We start from the raw sequence: 22,083 nt of genomic DNA, 5'->3' as shown, positions 1-22,083 counted from the left end.
ACACAGTATTATTTGGTAAATGTTTATTCTAAGTAATTCTTCCGATTGATTTAATTTTTTTATTAAAATTTTTATTTTTGGATAAATATTCTGAAAGTCTCTCTATATAATAAAATACACTTTAGTAAATGGTCATTGAGTGTATTTTAAGACTTTATTTGAATTTATTTTCATTTAATTTAGTAGTTTGTTGGATATTTTCAAAGTCTCTCTCTCTCTCTCTCTCTCTCTCTCTCTCTCTCCCTCTCTCCACCTCTCCATCTCTTTTCTCCAAGAATACTATGCTAATAGTATTTTAGTATTATAGTACTATATAATACTTTACATTTTAATATATAGTCAGTACGGTATATTCTAAAACTTGCTTTTTTATTTGTTTAATTTCATTTTAATGTTATTTAATTGAATAGTGAGGTGATATTCTGAAAGTCTTTCTCTCACAAAATACTATACTAATAGTATACTAAGAATAATAAAAGAATATCGAATATACAAAACAATGTTGGTTCAGACTACGACGGGAACAGTTGACAGAAATTGTGATTCATCTCATTTTACTTGTTAAAAGACAAATTGTAATAATTTGCAGAAACCGTTTTTTCCCCCTGGAGTGACTCAGAAAGCTTCTTTCCACAGAGTGTCGCCGCAGCTGCCTTTTCCGCTGAGGAGCGTATTTGGACTAGACCACACCATTCAATGGGGTGTTATTTCAAAAGACGCCGTAAATAACATACATTAGACACATTAATAAATTTAATATATTTACAATTCTGATCATGTAGTTCTTAATAATCGTTACAAAATAACTATTCGATTTATAAAACAATAATATGCAAAATAATCAGATGCCCTTAAAAGCGTTTCCCCCTACAAATAGTTTTTGGTTGCGCCCATGAACAGCCGAGCTGGCAGGTCCAAGGTATCGGATCTCCTGGTAGCAGAAATGATGATGAGGAGGTTTCAAGTGTTCGCCAGACAAACGATGGAGCCTGTTTTCTCAGAGGGAAAAGATCACAATTACTGATGTGCTGTCTTATAGTGTGTTCTAATCGCTGAACGAGAATGGATACGTGTAAGAATATACTTTAAAGTTTCGTTGTTGCAGGTTTTATTATTTTTATTATTTTGTCCGTTACCAAGGACCTTCTGCTCCAACACCCCCGGAGTGCTCTCAGTTATCTTCTTTAGGGTTTCGTTAAGGTAAGTTCATCTCCAACTACTGCTTTACCGTGTTTACATCCAACCCCATGTGAGTTCAACTTGTTTTCCTTTTGTGGGTATTCAATCACAATACAAACTTCTTGCTGAATAGAAAATAACGGTGTTTTATAGTAAAGAGATGCGGTTTTACAGAGCGCCTGTATGTGTTAGGTAGGTGGTAGTGGGTTTTAGTAGGTGATGGTAGGTTTTGGTAGGCGATGGCAGGTTTTCGTAGGTGATGGTGGGTTTTGGTTGATGTTGGTAGTGGAAAAAGGTGTTGGTAGACGCTGGGAAGGTGTTAATAGGCGGTGGTAGGTGTTGGTAGATGTAGGTAGGTGAAGGTAGGTTGTAGTAGGTGATAGGAGGTGTTGGTAGAAGTTGGTAGGTGGAAGTAGATGTAGGAAGGTAATAGTAGGTGTTGGTAGGTGGTAGTAGGTGATAGTAGATATAAGTAGGTGATAGTAGGTGTTGAGTTTATTTATATTGCGTTTCTGATAGATAGATAGATAGATAGATAGATAGATAGATAGATAGATAGATAGATAGATAGATAGATAGATATATAGATAGATAGATAGATGGTGTATGTAGGTGATAGTAGCTGTTGGTAGGTAATAGAAGGTGTTGGTAGGTGATAGTAGATGTTGGTAGGTGATAGAATGTGTTGGTAGGTGATAGTAGATGTTGGTAGGTAATAGAAGGTGTTGGTAGGTGATAGTAGATGTTGGTAGGTGATAGAATGTGTTGGTAGGTGATAGTAGATGTTGGTAGGTGATAGTAGATGTTGGTAGGTGATAGAAGGTGTTGGTAGATGTTGGAATGTGATAGAAGGTGTTGGTATTTGATAGAAGGTGTTGGTAGATGATAGAAGGTGTTGGTAGATGTTGGTATGTGATAGAAGGTTTTGGTAGGTGATAAAAGGTGTTGGTAGATGATAAAAGATGTTGGTAGGTGATAGAAGGTGTTGGTAGATGATAAAAGATGTTGGTAGGTGATAGAAGGTGTTGGTAGATGATAAAAGATGTTGGTAGGTGATAGAAGTTGTTGGTATGTGATAAAATATGTTGGTATGTGATAGAAGGTGTTGGTAGATGTTGGTATGTGATAGAAGGTGTTGGTAGGTGATAGAAGGTGTTGGTATGTGATAGAAGGTGTTGGTACGCGATAGAAGGTGTTGGTAGATGTTGGTATGTGATAGAAGGTGTTGGTATGTGATAGAAGGTGTTGGTAGATGTTGGTATGTGATAGAAGGTGTTGGTAGATGTTGGTATGTGATAGAAGGTGTTGGTGGATGTTGGTATGTGATACAAGGTGTTGGTAGGTGTTGGTAGGTGATAGAAGGTGTTGGTATGTGATAGAAGGTGTTGGTAGATGTTGGTATGTGATAGAAGGTGTTGGTAGATGTTGGTATGTGATAGAAGGTGTTGGTGGATGTTGGTATGTGATACAAGGTGTTGGTAGGTGTTGGTAGGTGATAGAAGGTGTTGGTATGTGATAGAAGGTGTTGGTAGATGTTGGTATGTGATAGAAGGTGTTGGTAGATGTTGGTATGTAATAGAAGGTGTTGGTAGGTGATAGAAGGTGTTGGTAGATGTAGGTAGGTGATACTAGGTATTGGCAGCTGTTGGTATGTGTTGATGGGCGATAGCAGATTTTGGTAGGTGTGGCCCTGACGGTGTTTATCCTTTAAATATTCCGTGTACATACATATACAGTATAGGTGAGCTTGGAGATTATAGTTGTAAAATAAAGCCAATTAGAATGTAGTAATGAAAAAGGCTGGTGCGTAAGCTGTTTATGTGATTCGTGAAAGTTTGAAAGGGAAAAAAAACAGTGTGTCAGTCTTCTGCAAATGTCGCTGATTGAGTCACAACCACTTCCAGGTTTTAGTGACAAAAGTGTGACCTTTTGTGAGATTGGGCATGCAGACGCTGCTGGAGAGATTTGTTACATTTTTTTCGTTTTTGTGAGTAATTTCTTGTGCATGGGTCCACATTTATAGGATTTATAACAACGACAGCAGAAGTGAAGGCTTTGTTGGGGAGCAAAAGACAATCCAATAGGACTGTATGAACTTCTGCTTCCTTTAAGGCACAAGACCGGACATTCAATGACTGTTTCAGTGGAGCAGTCAGTAAGAATGCACTGACCTTTTGATAACAGGTTTAACAAACAAGCTGAGAGAGAGAGAGAGAGAGAGAGAGAGAGAGAGAGAGAGGAGGAAAAAAACCTACTCTGACTTATCTGATGAGCTAGCACAAGAGGTGTTAGTTTTAGGTTCAGCTTTTTGTCCAGTGGAGCAGGAGAAAGCCGTTGGTTTTGTGTTCTGCTGGTCTTTTGACACCAGTCAGGATAGATTTCAATTACCCAGCTTTCAAGCACATGGTCTTAATGAGGCTCACACAAACACAAAGAGGTTAATGGGCTTGATGATTTATGCATGATGGGCCGGAGTTAACTCCCTACTACTTTACAACCAACTGGAGAATTGTACAGTTGATGTCACCAAATCCTATCATGCATGGAAATATATTACATAATGAGCTAAGAAATATGGAGCAAATGGGTTTAAAATGACAAGTCAATGCTGTTTCTCAGTCTTGGTTTTCGCACAGACATCCTGCTGGGAATTTCATGTTGTGTGATGATGCGAAAGAACATTCTGGTTAGCCAGGACAGCATGGGTGAGATTTAGTCGGTGGTAATACTGTATGTGCTGCTATAAGAAAAGGCCGCACGACAAAGATAAGCAACCATGGCCTGGAGAGCACCAATGTTACATAAACATTTAGACACAGTGTACATTTAAGACCTGACTAGCAACACAATGCCTGCTAGACCGCTTTAGCAACTCGGTTAATTCTAAACACGAGTTTGCTGTAAGACTGTGCTTTCAATTTCTTTTAATAAACACATGTCAATTTTGGAATGCTGTTGATCTGTTGACTGAGACTGGAGTAAAAAACATAACCTTGATTCCAAGAAGCATTGAGAATAGTCATTTAATAAATATTACAGACACACGGGACGATGATACGGTGAGAGACTCGGATCTTCGATGGTTGTCTGTATGGACTGAATATTCAATTCAATTTATTTTTATTTGTATAGCGCTTTTAACAATGAACATTGTCTCAAAGCAGCTTTACACAGAAAATGTGCTGATTAAAAGTGAAGATGTTCTTTATAAGTGTAAGTTTGTCCCTGGTGATCGAGCCGGTGGCGACTTTGGCAAGTAAAAACTCCCCGAGATGGAATAAGGAAGAAACCTTGGGAGGAACCAGACTCAAGAGGGAACCCATCCTCGTCTGGGTTGCACTGAATGTCCATTTATTGCAGATATACGATGTTGCGGGCTACAGCGACCAGACTGATTAAATTAAGACTATGATTAAGATTGATACCACTGAAATTCTACATAAACTACATAACTACTTTTATGGAATTTAAGCCTTTTGTGACTGAGCTCATTTTGGTGGAATCTGGGTTGAGGCAGACTGTAAATTCTTAAAACGTCTATAATGATTGTATTATATAGTTACACACATGCTAATTTTTTTATTCCCTTCCGCAGATTGTTCAAGCCTTTAATTTGGTTTCATTTTATACACAATGCACTTCACAGCATTTCAGCTCTGTATTTTTACTATCTCAATGTCACTGTTATTTTCACTGAAAAAGGGGGGGTGTGGGACAAATCTTCTTGCATACAGTATGACTTTTTTTCCATGCCACTGCATTTTGTTCTGCAGACTGGAAAGTTCTGGGTTTCACTGTGGCCTGGAAAGCATTGGAAGGAAAGTGGGAGTGAGTAAAACTCAAATACGCCCATAGTTATGTCTGTGCTCTCGAGAAGTAGCGCAGCAGTGACACGCAACTCAGATTTAAGACCAAACTGAGTAAAACCACTTCATGCTGTGAAGAAGGACGCTGATATACAGTACAGACCAAAAGTTTGGACACACCTTCTCATTCAAAGAGTTTTCTTTATTTTCATGACTAGGAAAATTGTAGATTCACACTGAAGGCATCAAAACTATGAATTAACACATGTGGAATTATATATGGAATTATATACATAACAAAAAAGTGTGAAACAACTGAAAAATGTCATATTCTAGGTTCTTCAAAGTAGCCACCTTTTGCTTTGATTACTGCTTTGCACACTCTTGGCATTCTCTTGATGAGCTTCAAGAGGTAGTCACCTGAAATGGTCTTCCAACAGTCTTGAAGGAGTTCCCCAAGAGATGCTTGGCACTTGTTGGCCCTTTTGCCTTCACTCTGCGGTCCAGCTCACCCCTAAACCATCTCGATTGGGTTCAGGTCCGGTGACTGTGGAGGCCAGGTCATCTGGCGCAGCACCCCATCACTCTCCTTCTTGGTCAAATAGCCCTTGATGCCTTCAGTGTGACTCTACAATTTTCTTAGTCATGAAAATAAAGAAAACTCTTTGAATGAGAAGGTGTGTCCAAACTTTTGGTCTGTACTGTATATGTCTGAGCAAAACCTCTCACTTAAAACAAACACATAAACCGTACCATAGTGAACCGTAACCATTTAAATCAAAAGATCTATTAATAATACAATATGTAATAATAATTTAGCATGCAGATTGCTCTGAAGTCAGTTTCTGTTTTATTCATGAGTTTATTTCCTGCCAGCAAACCAATACCGGGAGTGGATGTGCATCCTGATTCATTTAAAAGCAATTATTCAAAGGAAAAAAAAAAGGAACAGACCTGGGGGATACGAGGGAACAAACGCGTGACCACACGTCTATTTCTTTTTCACAACATAACATTAAGCTTTTTTTTTTAGTAAACATTAATTTGAGAGTGAAGATGAATTTTGACGCTTTTAATTCAATTTTATTATTAGGAGGACAATTAAATTAAAAGCAAAATCATGCAATTCATTTGGATTGCTATCACATTCAAAGCTGCATGTTAGACTATAAAAGGAGCGAAGGATTTCACCAGCCAGCAGACTTCGAATGTGGCACATTCCTGAATAACGAATGAAATAAAAACGCAAAAAATATGAGCGTTAATCCGAGAATTACATTTTTCACACATTTTTTTTACACAAAATGCCTCATCATGTGCTAAAGCCATCTGAAATCAAAGACCTCTGACTCTTGTAGTATGTATGTAGAATGGAAAACGGAGGTGTGGAGAATGCAGAAAGGTGTTAAACTGTGACTTAGTGTCTTCGTCACACACACACACACACACACACACACACACACACACACACACACACACACACACATATACACATAGAAATAGTCCTGTCCATGCCATGAATGTATTATTGTAATTTGCTGCAGTGACACACTGTTCTGCACAAAAAATTATTATGAGAAACAGGACTGTAAGCGCCTTTGTATTATCTGCCTTGTAACTCACACCGTCTTTATGGTTTCCTAGGTTATCTAGTGTGAGTCATGACCTTTTGTAAGCATCTCACAGATGGCCATTAACTCAACACCCCCACCGCACCAGCATCGAGAGATCGATAAATTTTCACCTTAATAGGCCATTAAATGGTATCCATGGATACTAGTCTCCTTTCTCTCATCTCGCTAAATGTAATATCTTTCTCCATCTGGCCAAATTCTCATCTGACAAAAAAAAAAAAAAAAAAAAAAAGGGGGGGGGGGGGAGTATATGGAAATGGAAATACCAAAAAGGTCTGAGAATGGTGAACTGACTTTTTTTTATTATTAATTTTGTCATCATTGTGCAGGGCAGCTGTGAGACATCTTGGCCTAAGAGTGATCCAGCTCCTGGTGTAGGAGAGTATTTTCATCATGGGTAAACAGAACAGCAAGCTACGTCCAGAGGTTCTGAATGACCTGCGGGAAAACACAGAATTCACAGATCACGAGCTGCAGGAGTGGTACCGGGGCTTCCTCAAAGACTGTCCCACCGGTCACTTAACCGTGGATGAGTTTAAGAAGATCTATGCCAATTTCTTTCCATACGGGGATGCCTCTAAATTTGCAGAACACGTATTCCGTACATTTGACACCAACGGTGACGCGACTATTGATTTCCGGGAGTTCATCATCGCTCTGAGCGTGACATCACGTGGAGGTCTGGAACAGAAGCTTCGCTGGGCCTTCAGCATGTACGACCTGGATGGAAATGGATACATCAGTCGAGCTGAGATGCTGGAAATAGTGCAGGTGGGACAAAAGCACTAGCTGTAAAGGCACTATTTAGATTTTCATTAATGTAGTTTACTGGCGTAATTGTTATATCGTGGTGTTATTTAGATTTTACCAACAGACTTTAACAAAGGACAAGTAGTGGCCAATGGCGGTCATGAAGGAATCATCCAAATTGAATTTAGCACAGTGTCCTTAGACAAAAAACATTAATACTAATATATAAAGATACACACATTTTTTCATGAAACCGTGTCCCCAAATCTGCTTTCTGTCTTTCTTGGCTCTTGTTTTAATTTTTTTTTTTTGTTTTGTATTTGCACTGTAGGTCACTGCTGCTAGAGCAGTTTGCACCATATCAGTATTGGTTCAGTTGAACCTTTGGTGATATAGTCGCCTGAATAAACAGCACACATCAAGCTGCTGTTCCACAGGCCATATTAAGTGCAAGGGCTCTGTGTACATTTAACAAAAAATTATGTTAAATGTTGACTATAAATGTTATTCAAAATACAAGTAACTAACTGATCGAAATAGCAGCGGGTTGTGTTTCCAGAATGAGCCTGCAAATTAATTCTTGCATAATCAGTTGTTGTTGTTTTTTTTCCATAAACACAGGCAATTTACAAAATGGTGTCCTCTGTAATGAAGATGCCAGAGGATGAGTCGACCCCAGAGAAACGCACTGACAAGATATTTCGACAAATGGACACAGACAATGATGGTAAAAATAAAAAATTTTCTTCCATGTTTGTATATACAGTATGTATGTGAGTAACATGATGAAGTAACAGTAAGTGTGCACTATTGAAAGCCCTGTATTTTGTTGTGCACATTCACACTTCAGTAAGCATTAAGAATCCCAGCAGTGACACAGACATCTGGGATTCAGCCTAAAGTTCCAGGAGCCCTCAAGGACACAGCTGGCTGTGTTCTCATTGCGGAAGGTGAAAATAAGGACCTGAAATATTATGTAACTACTGTGGCATCTGTAAGTCCAGTGCTCAGTGAAAACAATAAATAACCATGATTAAAATCAAGCGAAGTATGGTTTAATATAAATTTAAACACTAGGGAAGACCTGATTTAGCACCCCAGAGCTCCATTTCTAAAATTGAGTCACTGTGTGGAGTGTTGCATGTTTTCTGTTTGTCCATAAGGGTTTCTTCAGGATTCTCCCCCTCACTTCCAAGCACATACCCATAAGTGGATTGACTACTCTCAGTTCATAGTTGTGCCAGTTTCTCTGTGATAAACCGGTGTCCCATCCACAGTATATTCTGGTGTTCACACTCAGAGCTCCCAGCATCTATCAACTTGTTGGCAAAATCAATGGAAAATCAACAAAACCTATGTTGGCAATGAGATGCAATAGACAACAACATGAAACAAAATCCAACAACAACAAGAAAAAATATCCCTTAAGATAGATCAGTTGCATTGGGGCTTTCCACTGAGACCAGACATGTTCTTTACGTTTTGTTTTTGTGTAAGTTTTATGAGATAACATTTCGATACATTTTATCTTGGTACATAACTTAAAGTTAAAAATTTTGCAGATATGCCTGGTTATATCATCACTGATCTTAACCTTTTAACTATTGCAGGGAGACTTTCTCTGGAGGAGTTCATCAAAGGTGCCAAGAGCGATCCCTCCATTGTCCGACTACTCCAGTCCGATCAGAGCACTCCTCGCTAGTCGTGAAAGCAGCAACACCTACCGAAAACCACGTCATATATTCACACTTCAGACAGGAGGATCAGCTGGTTGCTCTTCAAGGCATGAACTGCATTTGAGGAACAATTTGGCTTCATATATATGATGTTAGTCACAAAATCTGCTCATTTTATTACTCAGATGCAGTCATCACAGACATAGCCCTGGCTTTGAGAAGGACCAGATTATATTTGGTATGTTTCATAATTTCCTAAAACATTACATTTTGTGTAATGTGCTAAATATCAGAAGGTCAAGACAATCAGTTATATTTAAATATATATAAATACATTTATAACAGTAAAAGTATTGGCTATTTTTGGTGCAGTTTAAGCAGGCTTAAGGAGAAGTCATTTGGATATGCCACTGCCATTGGAATAAGGCCCACCATGTTTTTCCTTTGTTTTAAACCCAATATGCAAACAAAGATAAGTAGCACTTAGTAGAAGTAGTAAGTTAAAGCTCAGTCCAAAAATCCTGTTAGTGTACATTTGATTTCGTTTTGTAAATGTAACAATGTCCTTTTGTGGAAATGGCAACTCCTTCAGTGTTTAGTCTTGTATTGAATTTGTTAGAAACTTCAGTTTTAGTCTTTAGACTATTGCTGTTTGCCAGCTTACGTAGTTTAGGGTTCTGCCACTATGCTTCAAGAGCAATTTGCCAAAATAGTGTTTTTGTCTATTGTAACATTCCTTGGTTCAGTAAAAAAAAAAAAAAAGTATAGTAATCAATGCTTGTGCTGTATCTCAGTTTAGTCAACAGTAGACATGTAAGCTCGAATCCGGAAAAATGCTGTAGTTGTATGAATTATGCATTGAGAACTTAAGCAACTAACCATAATAAGGATGCCTAGTGATACCCATACAAACGTGTTTAGTAGGATTTGTACATCTCTAATAAAGTGAAGTCATTTAATTTGTTCCTTTTTTTTAATTTTCATAACAAAAACATTAAACACACTTCTGTAAGAAAAATCTACACAAGTTCCCACTTTGCTCCCTGCCCAGCACAAATACAGTGAAAAAGCGGATGTACTGACTCACTTCTGTTTCATTCAGCAAAAAAAGAAAAAAAAACCCCACACTATATTGCTAAAAGGTCACCTGTTCATAAGTATGGTATGTGGTTTTTGAGCACATTTAGTCCCAATTTGCTCTTATAATTCCCTCCACTCTTCCACTAGATTTTAGTGTGCGCTTATGGATATTTGTGTTCACCAACCAAAAGGGTATTATGAAAGGCAGGTACTGATGTAGGTGAGGAGGCCTGGGGTGCAGTCAGTGTTCCAATTTATCCCCAAGGTGTTCAGTATGAGATCAGAGCTCTGTAGAAGGCCACTCAAGATCTTATTCTCCAAAGCATGTAAACCAGATCCTCAGGGAGCTCACTTTGTGCAGAGGGGTATTGCCATGCTGGAACAGGTTTGGGTTTCCAAGTATAATAGAGTGCCTTCAGCTTTGTGGTAACAGTTTGAAAAAAGAACCACATAGCAGGAAAAGTCAGGTGACCCAATACCCTGGGCAATATAGTGTGTGTGTGTGTGTGTGTGTGTGTGTGTGTGTGTGTGTGTGTGTGTGTGTGTGTGTGTGTGTGTGTGTACATACATTATATATGTCACATTGAAAGGGAAGATGAATAGGATGGTCAGCAGGGTAAACTGCAGGTTAAGTCCAGGACACATTATATAAAGCACGTATGCTGTTTCCTCTTCTCAGTGAGTGCCATTTAATTTGAACACAGCAAATAAACCCTATTCTAAAAGCTATGTATTTTGGGTATAACTAGACAGGGAAAAGTGAAACACCTTTCTCAGCACATCCATACAGTCAGCCAATCAAATAGAAAGGAGGCCTATGAGGCAAAGCCAAAGCAACCATGATTTAAATCCCAATCCTGCCTCATTTCAAACGATTGAAGAAAAGTTAAGTGAGACTTTTGTCTTTTTCAAGAGTGTTCAGTAACTTATTGTCCCAGTTTTCCCCCTCATCCATGGGAGAGGAGAGGCTGCTCATAGGCTCAAACTGGACAAGCCTCACACAGCCTATAAACTCATAATTCATCCTTCTCAAAGTCATCCAACTCCACATCGCTCAAGTCAATGTCATCCTCCACAGGAAGCTGAAGGAATAGAAAGGATAAGAGAATGTCTTGTGAGGAATAATTCCTTATGCTAAATATGGCAAAGACAAGAAAGCTCCAAATGGATGTCAATAATAATAATAATTATAATAAATAAATAAACAATTTATATAGCAAACTTTATTTATAGAATAATAAGCACAAATTAATATTTTAAATTTGTATTTACACAGATGGTATTTCTCAAAATTTTCCACTAAATTGGAATTATATCGGAGTAAAAAAGGTACTTACGACTCCATCCTTCCCATCCCAGGCTTCTACAGTGTGGATCTTGGGTAAAGCCCCACCTGTTATTGTGGCAGTGGAGCCACGCCCAACAGAGAGATCCCTGTGGTAAAGAAGAAAGAAATGAGAAAAAGAATATTCAAAGCGCTGCAACGAAACGTCAGATGTGTGAGCAGGATAGAATAAACATTACCTCAAGAACTCATGGATTCCTGTCTCACTGAACGAGCCTTTAAGAAGAGCAAACTTCATCTTGCGAGCATTAATAGCTGCCATGGCGGGGTAGCCAAATCCCCCAATCCCCAAAACGGCCTCGAGTTCCATCTGAGCACCAGATTCAGTCCACAGCCAGCTATAGAAAACAGGGAGGGGGATTTAATGAGCCAATTTTTTTTTGTGCTTTTAGCAACAGATATTATTACTAGCTGTTTATAAAATTATGACCCCAAAACTTGAGCTAGCTCAGAAAATCAAGACCAAAAAAAACCCAAACAAACTAAAATCTCTAGGGTTGCCATCTTTTCCTTAATGATTCATTCTATATAGAATATATACAAATAAGATGCAAGTTACAAGCACTCACCCCCACATCTTCTTCTTGTACTTCTCAGCCATCTTAATCATAACCTCCAGATAAGCATTTCTACCTGCTGCACCTAATAAACACAAGTAATAAAGCTAATTTAGGTTTTAATTCAGCAGCAAGTGAACGTTTTGTCCTAAAGGTTGATTTGTTCGAAGCAGGAAAAAAAATGGGCAAACATTAGGATTTGAGCGAGTTTAACAAGGGTCAAGTTGTGATGTCTAGACGACTGGGTCAGAGCATCTCCAAAACTGCAGCTCTTGTGGGATGTTCCCGGTCTGCAGCGATCAGTATCTATCAAAAGTGCTCCAAAGAAGGAACAGTGGTAAACAGGGTCATGGATGGTCAAGGTTCATTGATGCACTTTAAGAGTGAAGGCTGAACCTTGTGGTCTGATCCAACAGATGAGCTTTAGTAGCTCAAATTGCTCAAGAACTTAAAGATGTTAATGCTCGTCGGATCAGAACTGTTTCAGCAGAAGTACTGTTCATTTGTCGTACCTGTATCAAGAATATGAGGCAAAACAGCAATAATACACAGCTGATGATCTTCACAAGTCTTCTTCACAACATCCTCATTCAGAATCTAAAAAAACAAACAAAAAAACCCATTAACAATCAACTACATTCATCAACTACAAACAAATGCACAGTTCCAGAAAGCAGAGCTAGATGAGCAGCTACCTTAGAAAAATAGATTATTGGAACAGACCTCTAGTAGTTCTGGAGCAGGGGCATTGTCTGAGAAAAGGTCCAGGGCATGGGCAATGATGTCCGAGCGTGTGCGTCCACCCTGGTAGTCCGCCGGCTCATCTCCTTTTCGAAAGATCTTTATGGTAGGGAATCCTCTTATCTACAAATGATAAATCAAGACCATCAGTATTCAAGCAAAGCAATATTTCATAACTTCTTAACACCAGATTCTAGACAGACAGGAAAGTGATTGGCACACAACTCGGGTATCAAACTTACACCATAGCGGCTTGCCAGACCCTGGTGAACAGTAGCATCTACAGCTCCCAGCTTCACTCTTCCACCGGTCTGCTCTTTGACCTGAGTAGCCGCAGCCGTCCATTCAGGCTCAAGACTGAAATGATCGAGTTCCAGATTAGCCTTCAAGACCACAACTAAAAATACAATGCCTTTGTTTTGCAGCTGTATAATTCCTGTACATGCATTAATCTTTTCACATAGCATTAACCAGCTTAAATAGGAACAAATGGAAACTTTATAGACATAAATGCAAGCTTACTTTTTACAGTGTCCACACCACGGTGCAAAGAATTCCACCAACCACACATCATTGCTGTCCAAAACCAGGCGGTCAAAGTTATCATCAGTCAGCTCCACCACATCCTTCTTATCGCCGGCACTGCTGCCTCCGGAACTCTAAAATGAACAGACAAACAAAACAATAAATAAACGAATACAAGGAACAAAAACATTTAAAAAAATTACAAACATGTGCACTTTAGTACCTGTCTGCTGTAGTCAGAACCTCCAGATTTTCCACTCAGTCGGTCTTTCACTAGAGATCTTGCTGCATTCAGAGCTGCCTCAACAATTGCCTGACTGCTGCGTCCACCTACATATAAAAGACACCACACAGAGCGTTTACATAGTCAGGCCAGAGTATCAGCTATTTTACATAGATTTTTTCAATATCTACAATATTTAATGAAAACCGTTTTTAATTCAATTACTTATATATGACCTAATGGTGCAGACTAAACACGATGTCTGATGAGGATAAAGCATATTTACACCCAATCCACACTTTAATTTACACCTTAAGCGTCTCCTTCTATGGAAAACAATTATAACGTAAATACATTCAGCCACATTTAGCATTAAGAATCTGTTATGCTTTGAGGCCATGTTGTCTGTTATGCTGCTTATGTGATTTTGTGTGTTCTTGGTTCTGAGGTTGTGTGTCTCTAGTCTCCTGCCCTGTTCCTAAGATTTTACTGGTTTTCAGTGCAGTTTTTATTTACCAGTTTGTTTCCAGAGTCTCCAGCTTTCTCTCAAGTTTATAAGACTTTGTATTTTGTTGTAATGTTATTTTATCTATTAAATCATGCTATGTTGTGTGGACCGCATTATTGCCCCCTCCCCCCTTTCATTTCATTTTGTAAAAACCTTTTCTTTTTAAATAGAATTTTTTTTTTATTCTTTGGGAGCGATAGTCTTCTTATCTGAACTAATCTTTTTTTTTTTTTTTTTTTTATCATTTACTTAATTTTGTTCCTTTAAACAGAAATAAAATATAATGGTTACATTTTTATTAAGCAGAACCTCCAACATGTCTATATACATGAACTTTGACTATAGTTCCTATACTAAAAATATGACAATGTAGCTAAGGACGAATGATGATAAACAGAATGAGTAGCTCACCTCATATCTTCTGGTCCCAGTAGTTCATTTGCCACATGACTCTCATAATTATTGTAACAATAATGCCAAGATCCAGACCACAAAATAAATAAACCCTGATCTATTGCATTGTATAGCATCTATAGGAGTCATGTGACAAAAAAAAGGAACGACTCTGACCAGAGGACTCATGAGACGAACTACTCAATTCTGGTACCTGTGTAAAGCACTGCATAGTGTATATGGGAGTCACGTGATAAAAGAACAAATTTTTTGGACTAGAAGAGTCAAAAGGTGAACTATTTCATTATGTTTTCTGTGCATAACCTACGGAGAGTTTTGTGATTTTTACTCATTGTTCATGAAAATGAACGAATCACCCTTTGAGACTCATATTGAAGACTCAATTAAATAAACGCATCGTTCACGAACGACCATCACCAGTATTTAAAAGAAGACTTTCATTTTAATACTCCATATGAATTTCAGCATGTTTTTTAATGATTCATTTTGAGAAACTCCTAGATACATTCTTTAAGTAAAAATGATATATTGTTTAAAGTTCTAGAGTCTATTAATATATGTATATTATATATTTTGGTTTTTACAATGTACCTTGGTAATCCTCAGGCTTGTTCTTGTTCCCACCAAAGATCTTAATAGTGGGGAACCCACGAACTCCATATTGGCCTCCCAGTGACTTGTGTTGGTCTGCGTCAACAGCACCCACTTTAACAACACCCTGGTTCACAGCGTTACATTGAAAAATGATTGATTCATGATTATTTATATAAGAAAATAATAATAAAAAAAGGAGCAAATGAGAAAACTTTTTGGTGACAATTATTTAAGGAAAAGCCAAATATGACCAAGATCACTCAAGGATTCAGTCATTGGAAAACCATGACAACTTATTTAATTGCTCACTAGCTTGGACTTACAATATAAAAATATATTTGATAAGAAAAGAAAAGAAAAAAACAAAAAAGCAGTCCTATAACGTGAGCAGTTCTAAACCATAAACAGTCCTATAACGTGTGTATCAACACACATATTATATTGAAACTTTACCTTCAACGCTGTGGCTGCTTTCTTCCATTCTGGGGTCAGGCTCTGGCAGTGTCCACACCTTTTTTCCAAAAAAATCAACAGACAATCAGGTGCAAATCAGAATCAGATCAAATCATCACAGTGGTTTTTAGGCACACAAGCATTATTTACACGAATTCAACATTGTAGTCCGTAGCCAGCTCTAATCATGATGAACCGATAAAGGTGAAGATTGTGTAAAGATACATGCACCATTCTTCTCAACTCACCAGGGGGCGTAAAACTCCACCAGCCACAAACTATCACTCTGCAGAACTTCTCTGTTGAAGTTTGAAGGAGTGAGCTCGACCACATCGTCACTGGCAGAGTAAAGTCCATGGACGGCGAGAACCGTCAAGGAGCACACAAACAAACCTGAAAGTGTAAGCAGCAAGTTAGGGCCATTAACAAAGATTCAGCTTTAAAATGGCAAGCTTCACCTCTCTGCTTCATCCTCTAAATAAATAGCTGTATATGCAAGCTCAAGAAGGAAAAACCTTAATGCTGATCAAGATGCAACTGCTTTACATGACCATAGGTAGATGTGCTCATCACATGCACCTTTTTGCTGAATTGTACATTTTTAACTACACAAATGTAGTCATGTCCACACAAAATCACCAAATGATTACCAGTGCTGCTGTTTTTTTCCCATTCAAAAGACAGTGACAGTATGCAAATCTCAAAATCTCTTTAAGAGCCCAAAAATTCACAAATTTCCTCTTACACAACATCGGACCATTTAAAAAAAGCCTCTTGGTCTTTCTGAAACTCTCGAATGCAAATTCATTGGGAGATCAGAAGAGGTAAACCAAGAACACCAAACCAGATGTTTCAGGAGACCTGCAGCTGTGAAACACTATTTCCTACACAAATTATTTCCTACTCAATATTTAGTGAAAAAAAGAAATGACAAGAATGAACAAAACATCAGTGGGATGTTCAGCCATGTTTTTATTCCTAATAAGAACAAAAACACGTGTAAAACTTCAGTTAAATGTTATGTCAAGGATCATGCATATTTCGTTTAACTAATAAATATATATATATATATATATATATATATATATATATATATATATATATATATATATATATATATATATTTTTTTTTTTTTTTTATCATATAATCCACCTAAATAAACTAATCTCTGCATACACTCATGGGAACAGTGCATAGATTCACATGAGCTCCCAGGTCAATGACTATTCTTTTGACAAGTATTCCTAGAGTTCAGCTTAGAAACATTCTCATGCACATACTTCAGAACAAACCTGATCACCTTGTGCATTCTAAAAAATGATCCCTAAAGAACCAGGCTGATCACGCTACAGTTCCCCCATGGAATTATCTGATCTCGAGACGGACAGCGTTCCTTTACTGTATAGTGATCTCTAAATTCATATTCACAAATAATAATAACAAAAAAACAGTGCATTCACTGAGTTTACCGGTTCTTACCCAGGAAAGCTCGCATGCTTGTTTCCAGACCTCAGCTAACACATGAAAAAGCCTGTTCGCTCACACAGTGGAAACACCGCAGCTTACAGTACCGGAACATAAAGCACACGCAACTATCTCACCGTGTCTCGCGCTGATTGGCTCTCCGAAGACCAGGACCCTCCACATCCAATCAAATCCCGCCGTGTAGTTTTTAAAGACGGGGAGGGGTCTGAGGGGAGTACGGTGAGCTAAAGGAGACCAAAATACATTTCGTTTCGCCCACTTTCTAATAGCAATTGTAATTCTATTTTGTGTATATATTGTTTTTGTCCAACTGTAAATGTTGTAAAAGCAAGCAACCCTTCAACCCTTTCATTATAGACTTAAAATTATATGTATATTTAATTTCTGATTCAACTAAAATCAGTGGTGATTCAATTTCATTTCTGTCTGGATATTTTATGCCCCTGGTGGGCAATCAGTGGTAGTGCCACCAACACCTTATCCAGTTCTGCCAAAAACTAGTACTGTATTAACAAAATGAAAATAAAACTGTAATTTAAAAAAACAAAAAAAAAACACAACTGACCAGTGATAATAAAAAAAACACAGAACACCTAAAAGTACATAAATCTTGTTTTTACTAGATCAGATTAGTTCTCAATTAAAATTCTACCCTAAATTTACTTATCAAGTCTATTTTCAAACATCTGTACAAAATCAGTACATCCTATTAAAATCTTTTACTTTTGTCGAACTTTTTCTTTTTTTAAAGATTTTTTTCCCTTTCTTTCGGCTTCTCCCATTAGGGGTCGCCACAGCGGATCATATTCGTGATCCGCATGTTCTTACGCTGGATGCCCTTCCTAATGCAACCCTCCCCATTTATCCAGGCTTGGGACCTGCACTAAGTGCACTGGCTTGTGCAACCCTAATGGCTGGGGTTGGTTCCCTGACCGGGAATCTAACCCGGGCCGCAGTGGTGAGAGCGCCGCATCCTAACCGCTAGACTACCACTTAACCAAAAACCTATTATATAATTTTTTCAGTACACAACTGTTTACATGCTGTTTTTGTACATCATTTGACTGCTGCTATTGCTGTTTTGCACAACCTATGTGTACATTTTGTGTACATTATATTACATTTTATTTTTACACTCCTGTATCCAGTTCTGTATTGCACACTGCACTAAAGGTACTCAGAAGGTATCCTGGCGGTGCTATTTTGTGTTTTGTGTATTTGTCCTTCACTGTTTGGTGTTGTCTTGTGTTGTCTTGCACTGTCTTGTCTTGCACTGTTTGCACCAGGTTGCACACTTACTAGTCCTTAGCTCTGTGTTTTTTTGTTATTCAATTCAATTCATTTTTAATTGTATTGCGCTTTTAACAATGAACATTGTCTCAAAGCAGCTTTACACAGATAATCTGTGTAAAAAATGAATATGTTCTAATAACTAAGATTGTCCCTGATGATCAAGCCGGTGGCAACTGTGGCAAGGAAAAACTCCCCGAGATGGCAAAGGAAGAAACCTTGAGAGAAACCAGATTGAAGAGGAAACCCATCCTCACCGAATGTCCATTTATTGCAGATAAACAATGTTGCGGGGTAAAGTGATGGTGATTAGAAGCAAACTGTAGTCCTGAGTCAGTGTAGCACTCTGTTGACATTAACTACAGTCCAATCCATCCTCAAAGCGCCCGTTCCTACTCCGGAATTTCATGAAACTAACCAAGGCGTTGATGAGAAACCGAGAGAGAGAGAGAGAGAGAGAGAGAGAGAGAGAGAGAGAGAGAGAGAGAGAGAGAGAGAGGAGGGGTGACAGGAAGAGAAGGATATGCATTATTATTTGTCTTTATTGTTGTATGAAAGTTAATGTCACTGTGCAGTTTGGACTCCAGCAAGAAGTTATGTAGCTTTATGTTGTTTATGTAGCACCAGGGTACTGGAGAAACGTTGTCCCATTTCACTGTGTACTGCGTCAGCTATATATGGTTGAAATGACAATAAACGCTTCTTGAATTGACAATATCAGAACATTTTATTTATATATATTTGCTATGGCTTTTTCATCAGCCAAGATCTTAAATTTCTCTTTCTTTTATGGAACATGGTGCGATGATAGGAGTTTAGAATTTTGGGCAGTGTGGTGGGAGGAACATCTTTCATGATGCTGAAGACACACCAATTCCCAGGTCTCCAGCCATGTTTGTGTGTGGTACCAGGAAGGATTAAATAAGCGACAGCATGCTTTGGGTGATTAGATCATATTGGCTGGGTCCAATCAACTGGAAATGTTATGAATTAACCTAAATAAGGAAATGTGTCTATATTGTTTCAATGCTCTGTGCATAGGATGGTTTAAGTGGCCCAAATCTCCAAGGATCACAACTGAAAAATGGAAGGAGTTGCATTTTAGAGCCCAAATCCAAAACTGCAATTCTTCTTCTTCTTTCGGCTGCTCCCATTAGGGGTCGCCACAGCGGATCATCCGTCTCCATACCACCCTGTCCTCTACATCTGCCTCTTTCACACCAACTACCTGCATGTCTTCCCTCACCACATCCATGAACCTCCTTCTTGGCCTTCCTCTTTTCCTCCTACCTGGTGGCTCCATCTTCAGCATTTTTCTACCAATATAATTCATGTCCCTTCTCTGCACATGTCCAAACCATCTCAATCTCGCCTCCCTCACCTTGTCACCAAAACATCCTACATGTGCTGTCCCTCTAATAAACTCATTTCTAATCTTGTCCATCCTCGTCACTCCCAACGAAAACCTTAACATCTTCAGCTCTGCTACCTCCAGCTCCATCTCCTGTCTTTTACTCAATGCCACTGTCTCTAATCCATACAACATCGCAGGTCTCACCACAGTCCTATAAACTTTCCCTTTCATTCTTGCAGATACCATACTATCACAAATCACTCCTGTCACTCTTCTCCACCCACTCCACCCTGCCTGCACTCTTTTCTTAACTTCTCTAACACACTCTCCATTACTTTGCACTGTTGACCCCAGGTACCTGAACTCCTCCACCTTCTCCACCTCTTCTCCCTGCAACCGCATCACTCCACTGCCCTCCCTCTCATTTACACACATGTACTCTGTCTTACTCCTACTGACTTTCATTCCCCTTCTCTCAAGCGCATACCTCCACCTCTCCAGGCTCTTCTCAACCTGCTCTCTACTCCCACCACAAATCACAATATCATCTGCAAACATCATAGTCCAGGGAGACTCCTGTCTGACCTCGTCCGTCAACCTGTCCATCACCACTGCAAACAGGAAAGGGCTCAGGGCCGATCCTTGATGCAGTCCAACCTTCACCCTGAACCAGTCTGTCGTACCTACTGCACACTTCACTGCCGTCACACTGTCCTCATACATGTCCTGCACCACCCTCACATACTTCTCTGACACACCTGACTTCCTCATACAATACCACAACTCCTCTCTCGGCACCCTGTCGTACGCTTTCTCTAAATCCACAAATACACAATGCAGCTCCTTCTGTCCTTCTCTATACTTCTCCATCAACATCCTCAAAGCAAATAAGGCATCTGTGGTGCTCTTCCTCGGCATGAAACCATACTGTTGCTCACAGATGGTCACCTCTTCTCTCAGCCTGGCTTCCACTACTCTTTCCCATAACTTCATGGTGTGACTGATCAACTTAATTCCCCTGTAGTTACTGCAGGTCTGCACATCTCCCTTATGTTTAAAGATCGGTACCAGCACACTCCTTCTCCATTCCTCAGGCATCCTCTCCCCTTCCAGAATCCTGTTAAACAATCTGGTTAAAAACTCCACTGCCATCTCTCCTAAACATCTCCACGCTTCTACTGGTATGTCATCTGGTCCAACCGACTTTCCATTCTTCATCCTCTTAATCGCTGCTCTCACTTCCTCCTTACTAATCCTATCTACATCCTGCTTCACCAACTCCACATCCTCCAACCTTCTCTCTCTCTGATTTTCCTCATTCATCAGCTGCTCAAAATACTCCCTCCATCTTCTCAACACACTCTCCTCATTAGTCAACACATTTCCCTCTCCATCCTTTATTGCTCTAACTTGCAGTACATCCTTCCCAGCTCCGTCCCTCTGCCTGGCCAATCGGTACAAATCCTTTTCTCCTTCCTTAGTGTCCAACCTCTTATACAGCTCCTCATATGCCTTTTCCTTGGCTTTCGCCACATCCCTTTTTACCTGCTGCCGCATCTCCTTGTACTCCTGCCTACTTTTCTCATCACTCTGTCGATCCCACTTCTGTTTTGCCAACCTCTTTCCCCTAATGCTCTCCTGCACTTCCTCATTCCACCACCACGTCTCCTTGTCTTGCTTTCTATTTCCAGATGTCACACCAAGTACTTTTCTAGCTGCCTCCCTCATCGCTCCTGCAGTAGTTGCCCAATCATCCAGCACCTCTTCACCACCACCAAGCCATTGTCTGACCTCTTCCCTGAACCTCACACTACACTCTTCCTCCTTCAGTTTCCACCATCTTATTCTTCTTTCAATCCTTACTTTCCTCCTCTTCTTCTTCGCCTCCAAAACCATCCTACAGACCACCATCCGATGCTGTCTAGCTACACTGTCCCCCGCCAACACCTTACAGTCTCCAATCTCCTTCAGGTTGCATCTCCTACACAGAACATAATCCACCTGTGTGCACCTTCCTCCACTCTTATACGTCACCCTATGATCCTCCTTCTTCTTAAAATACGTGTTCACCACTGCCATTTCCATCCTTTTAGCAAAATCTACCACCATCTGCCCTTCCACATTCCTCTCCTTGAAACCATACCTACCCATCACCTCCTCATCACCTCTGTTCCCTTCACCTACATGCCCATTAAAGTCTGCCCCAATCACCAATCGTTCTTTCCTAGGTACACCATCTACCACTTCATCTAATTCACTCCAGAATCTTTCCTTCTCCTCCATCTCACAGCCAACTTGTGGAGCATAGGCACTGATGACATTTATCATCATCCCTTCAACCTCCACCTTCACGATCATCACCCTATCAGAAACTCTCTTCACCTCCACTACACTCTTACTGTACTCTTCCTTCAGAATCACCCCTACACCATTTCTCTTTCCATCCACACCATGATAAAACAGTTTAA

The 22,083-nt window shown here is 39.3% G+C and overlaps 2 protein-coding genes across 4 annotated transcripts; one reads left to right on the top strand and one right to left on the bottom strand.

Moving 5' to 3' along the window:
* Positions 1-900: 900 nt before the first annotated feature.
* hpcal1 (hippocalcin-like 1) lies at positions 901-10,002 on the top strand. 3 transcript variants are annotated; one of them, XR_014536847.1, is made up of 5 exons: positions 901-1,200; positions 6,949-7,390; positions 7,991-8,096; positions 8,980-9,830; positions 9,888-10,002. XR_014536847.1 is itself a non-coding variant. In XM_083561894.1 (4 exons), the coding sequence occupies exons 2-4, from the start codon at positions 7,013-7,015 to the stop codon at positions 9,069-9,071; spliced, it is 576 nt and encodes a 191-aa protein (XP_083418020.1). In that variant the 5' UTR covers positions 901-1,200; positions 6,949-7,012; the 3' UTR covers positions 9,072-10,002. The 3 variants fall into 3 exon arrangements, 1 of the variants encoding a protein (XP_083418020.1); XR_014536848.1 differs by having other exon boundaries at positions 920-1,200; positions 6,954-7,390; XM_083561894.1 differs by having other exon boundaries at positions 8,980-10,002.
* On the bottom strand, positions 10,000-17,120 carry pdia6 (protein disulfide isomerase family A, member 6). The gene is made up of 13 exons (XM_083561893.1): positions 16,966-17,120; positions 15,734-15,878; positions 15,486-15,543; positions 15,030-15,156; positions 13,517-13,623; positions 13,291-13,427; positions 13,011-13,125; positions 12,751-12,891; positions 12,540-12,624; positions 12,040-12,112; positions 11,650-11,808; positions 11,463-11,559; positions 10,000-11,207 (listed from the first exon to the last, which is right to left on the bottom strand). The coding sequence occupies exons 1-13, from the start codon at positions 16,979-16,981 to the stop codon at positions 11,139-11,141; spliced, it is 1,329 nt and encodes a 442-aa protein (XP_083418019.1). The 5' UTR covers positions 16,982-17,120; the 3' UTR covers positions 10,000-11,138.
* Between the last annotated feature and the right edge of the window lie 4,963 nt (positions 17,121-22,083).

The sequence above is a fragment of the Silurus aristotelis genome, assembly GCF_946808225.1.
Source record: "Silurus aristotelis genome assembly, chromosome: 15".
In the NCBI taxonomy this organism is placed as follows: domain Eukaryota; kingdom Metazoa; phylum Chordata; class Actinopteri; order Siluriformes; family Siluridae; genus Silurus; species Silurus aristotelis.
This window is presented reverse-complemented; position numbering and strand designations above follow the sequence as displayed.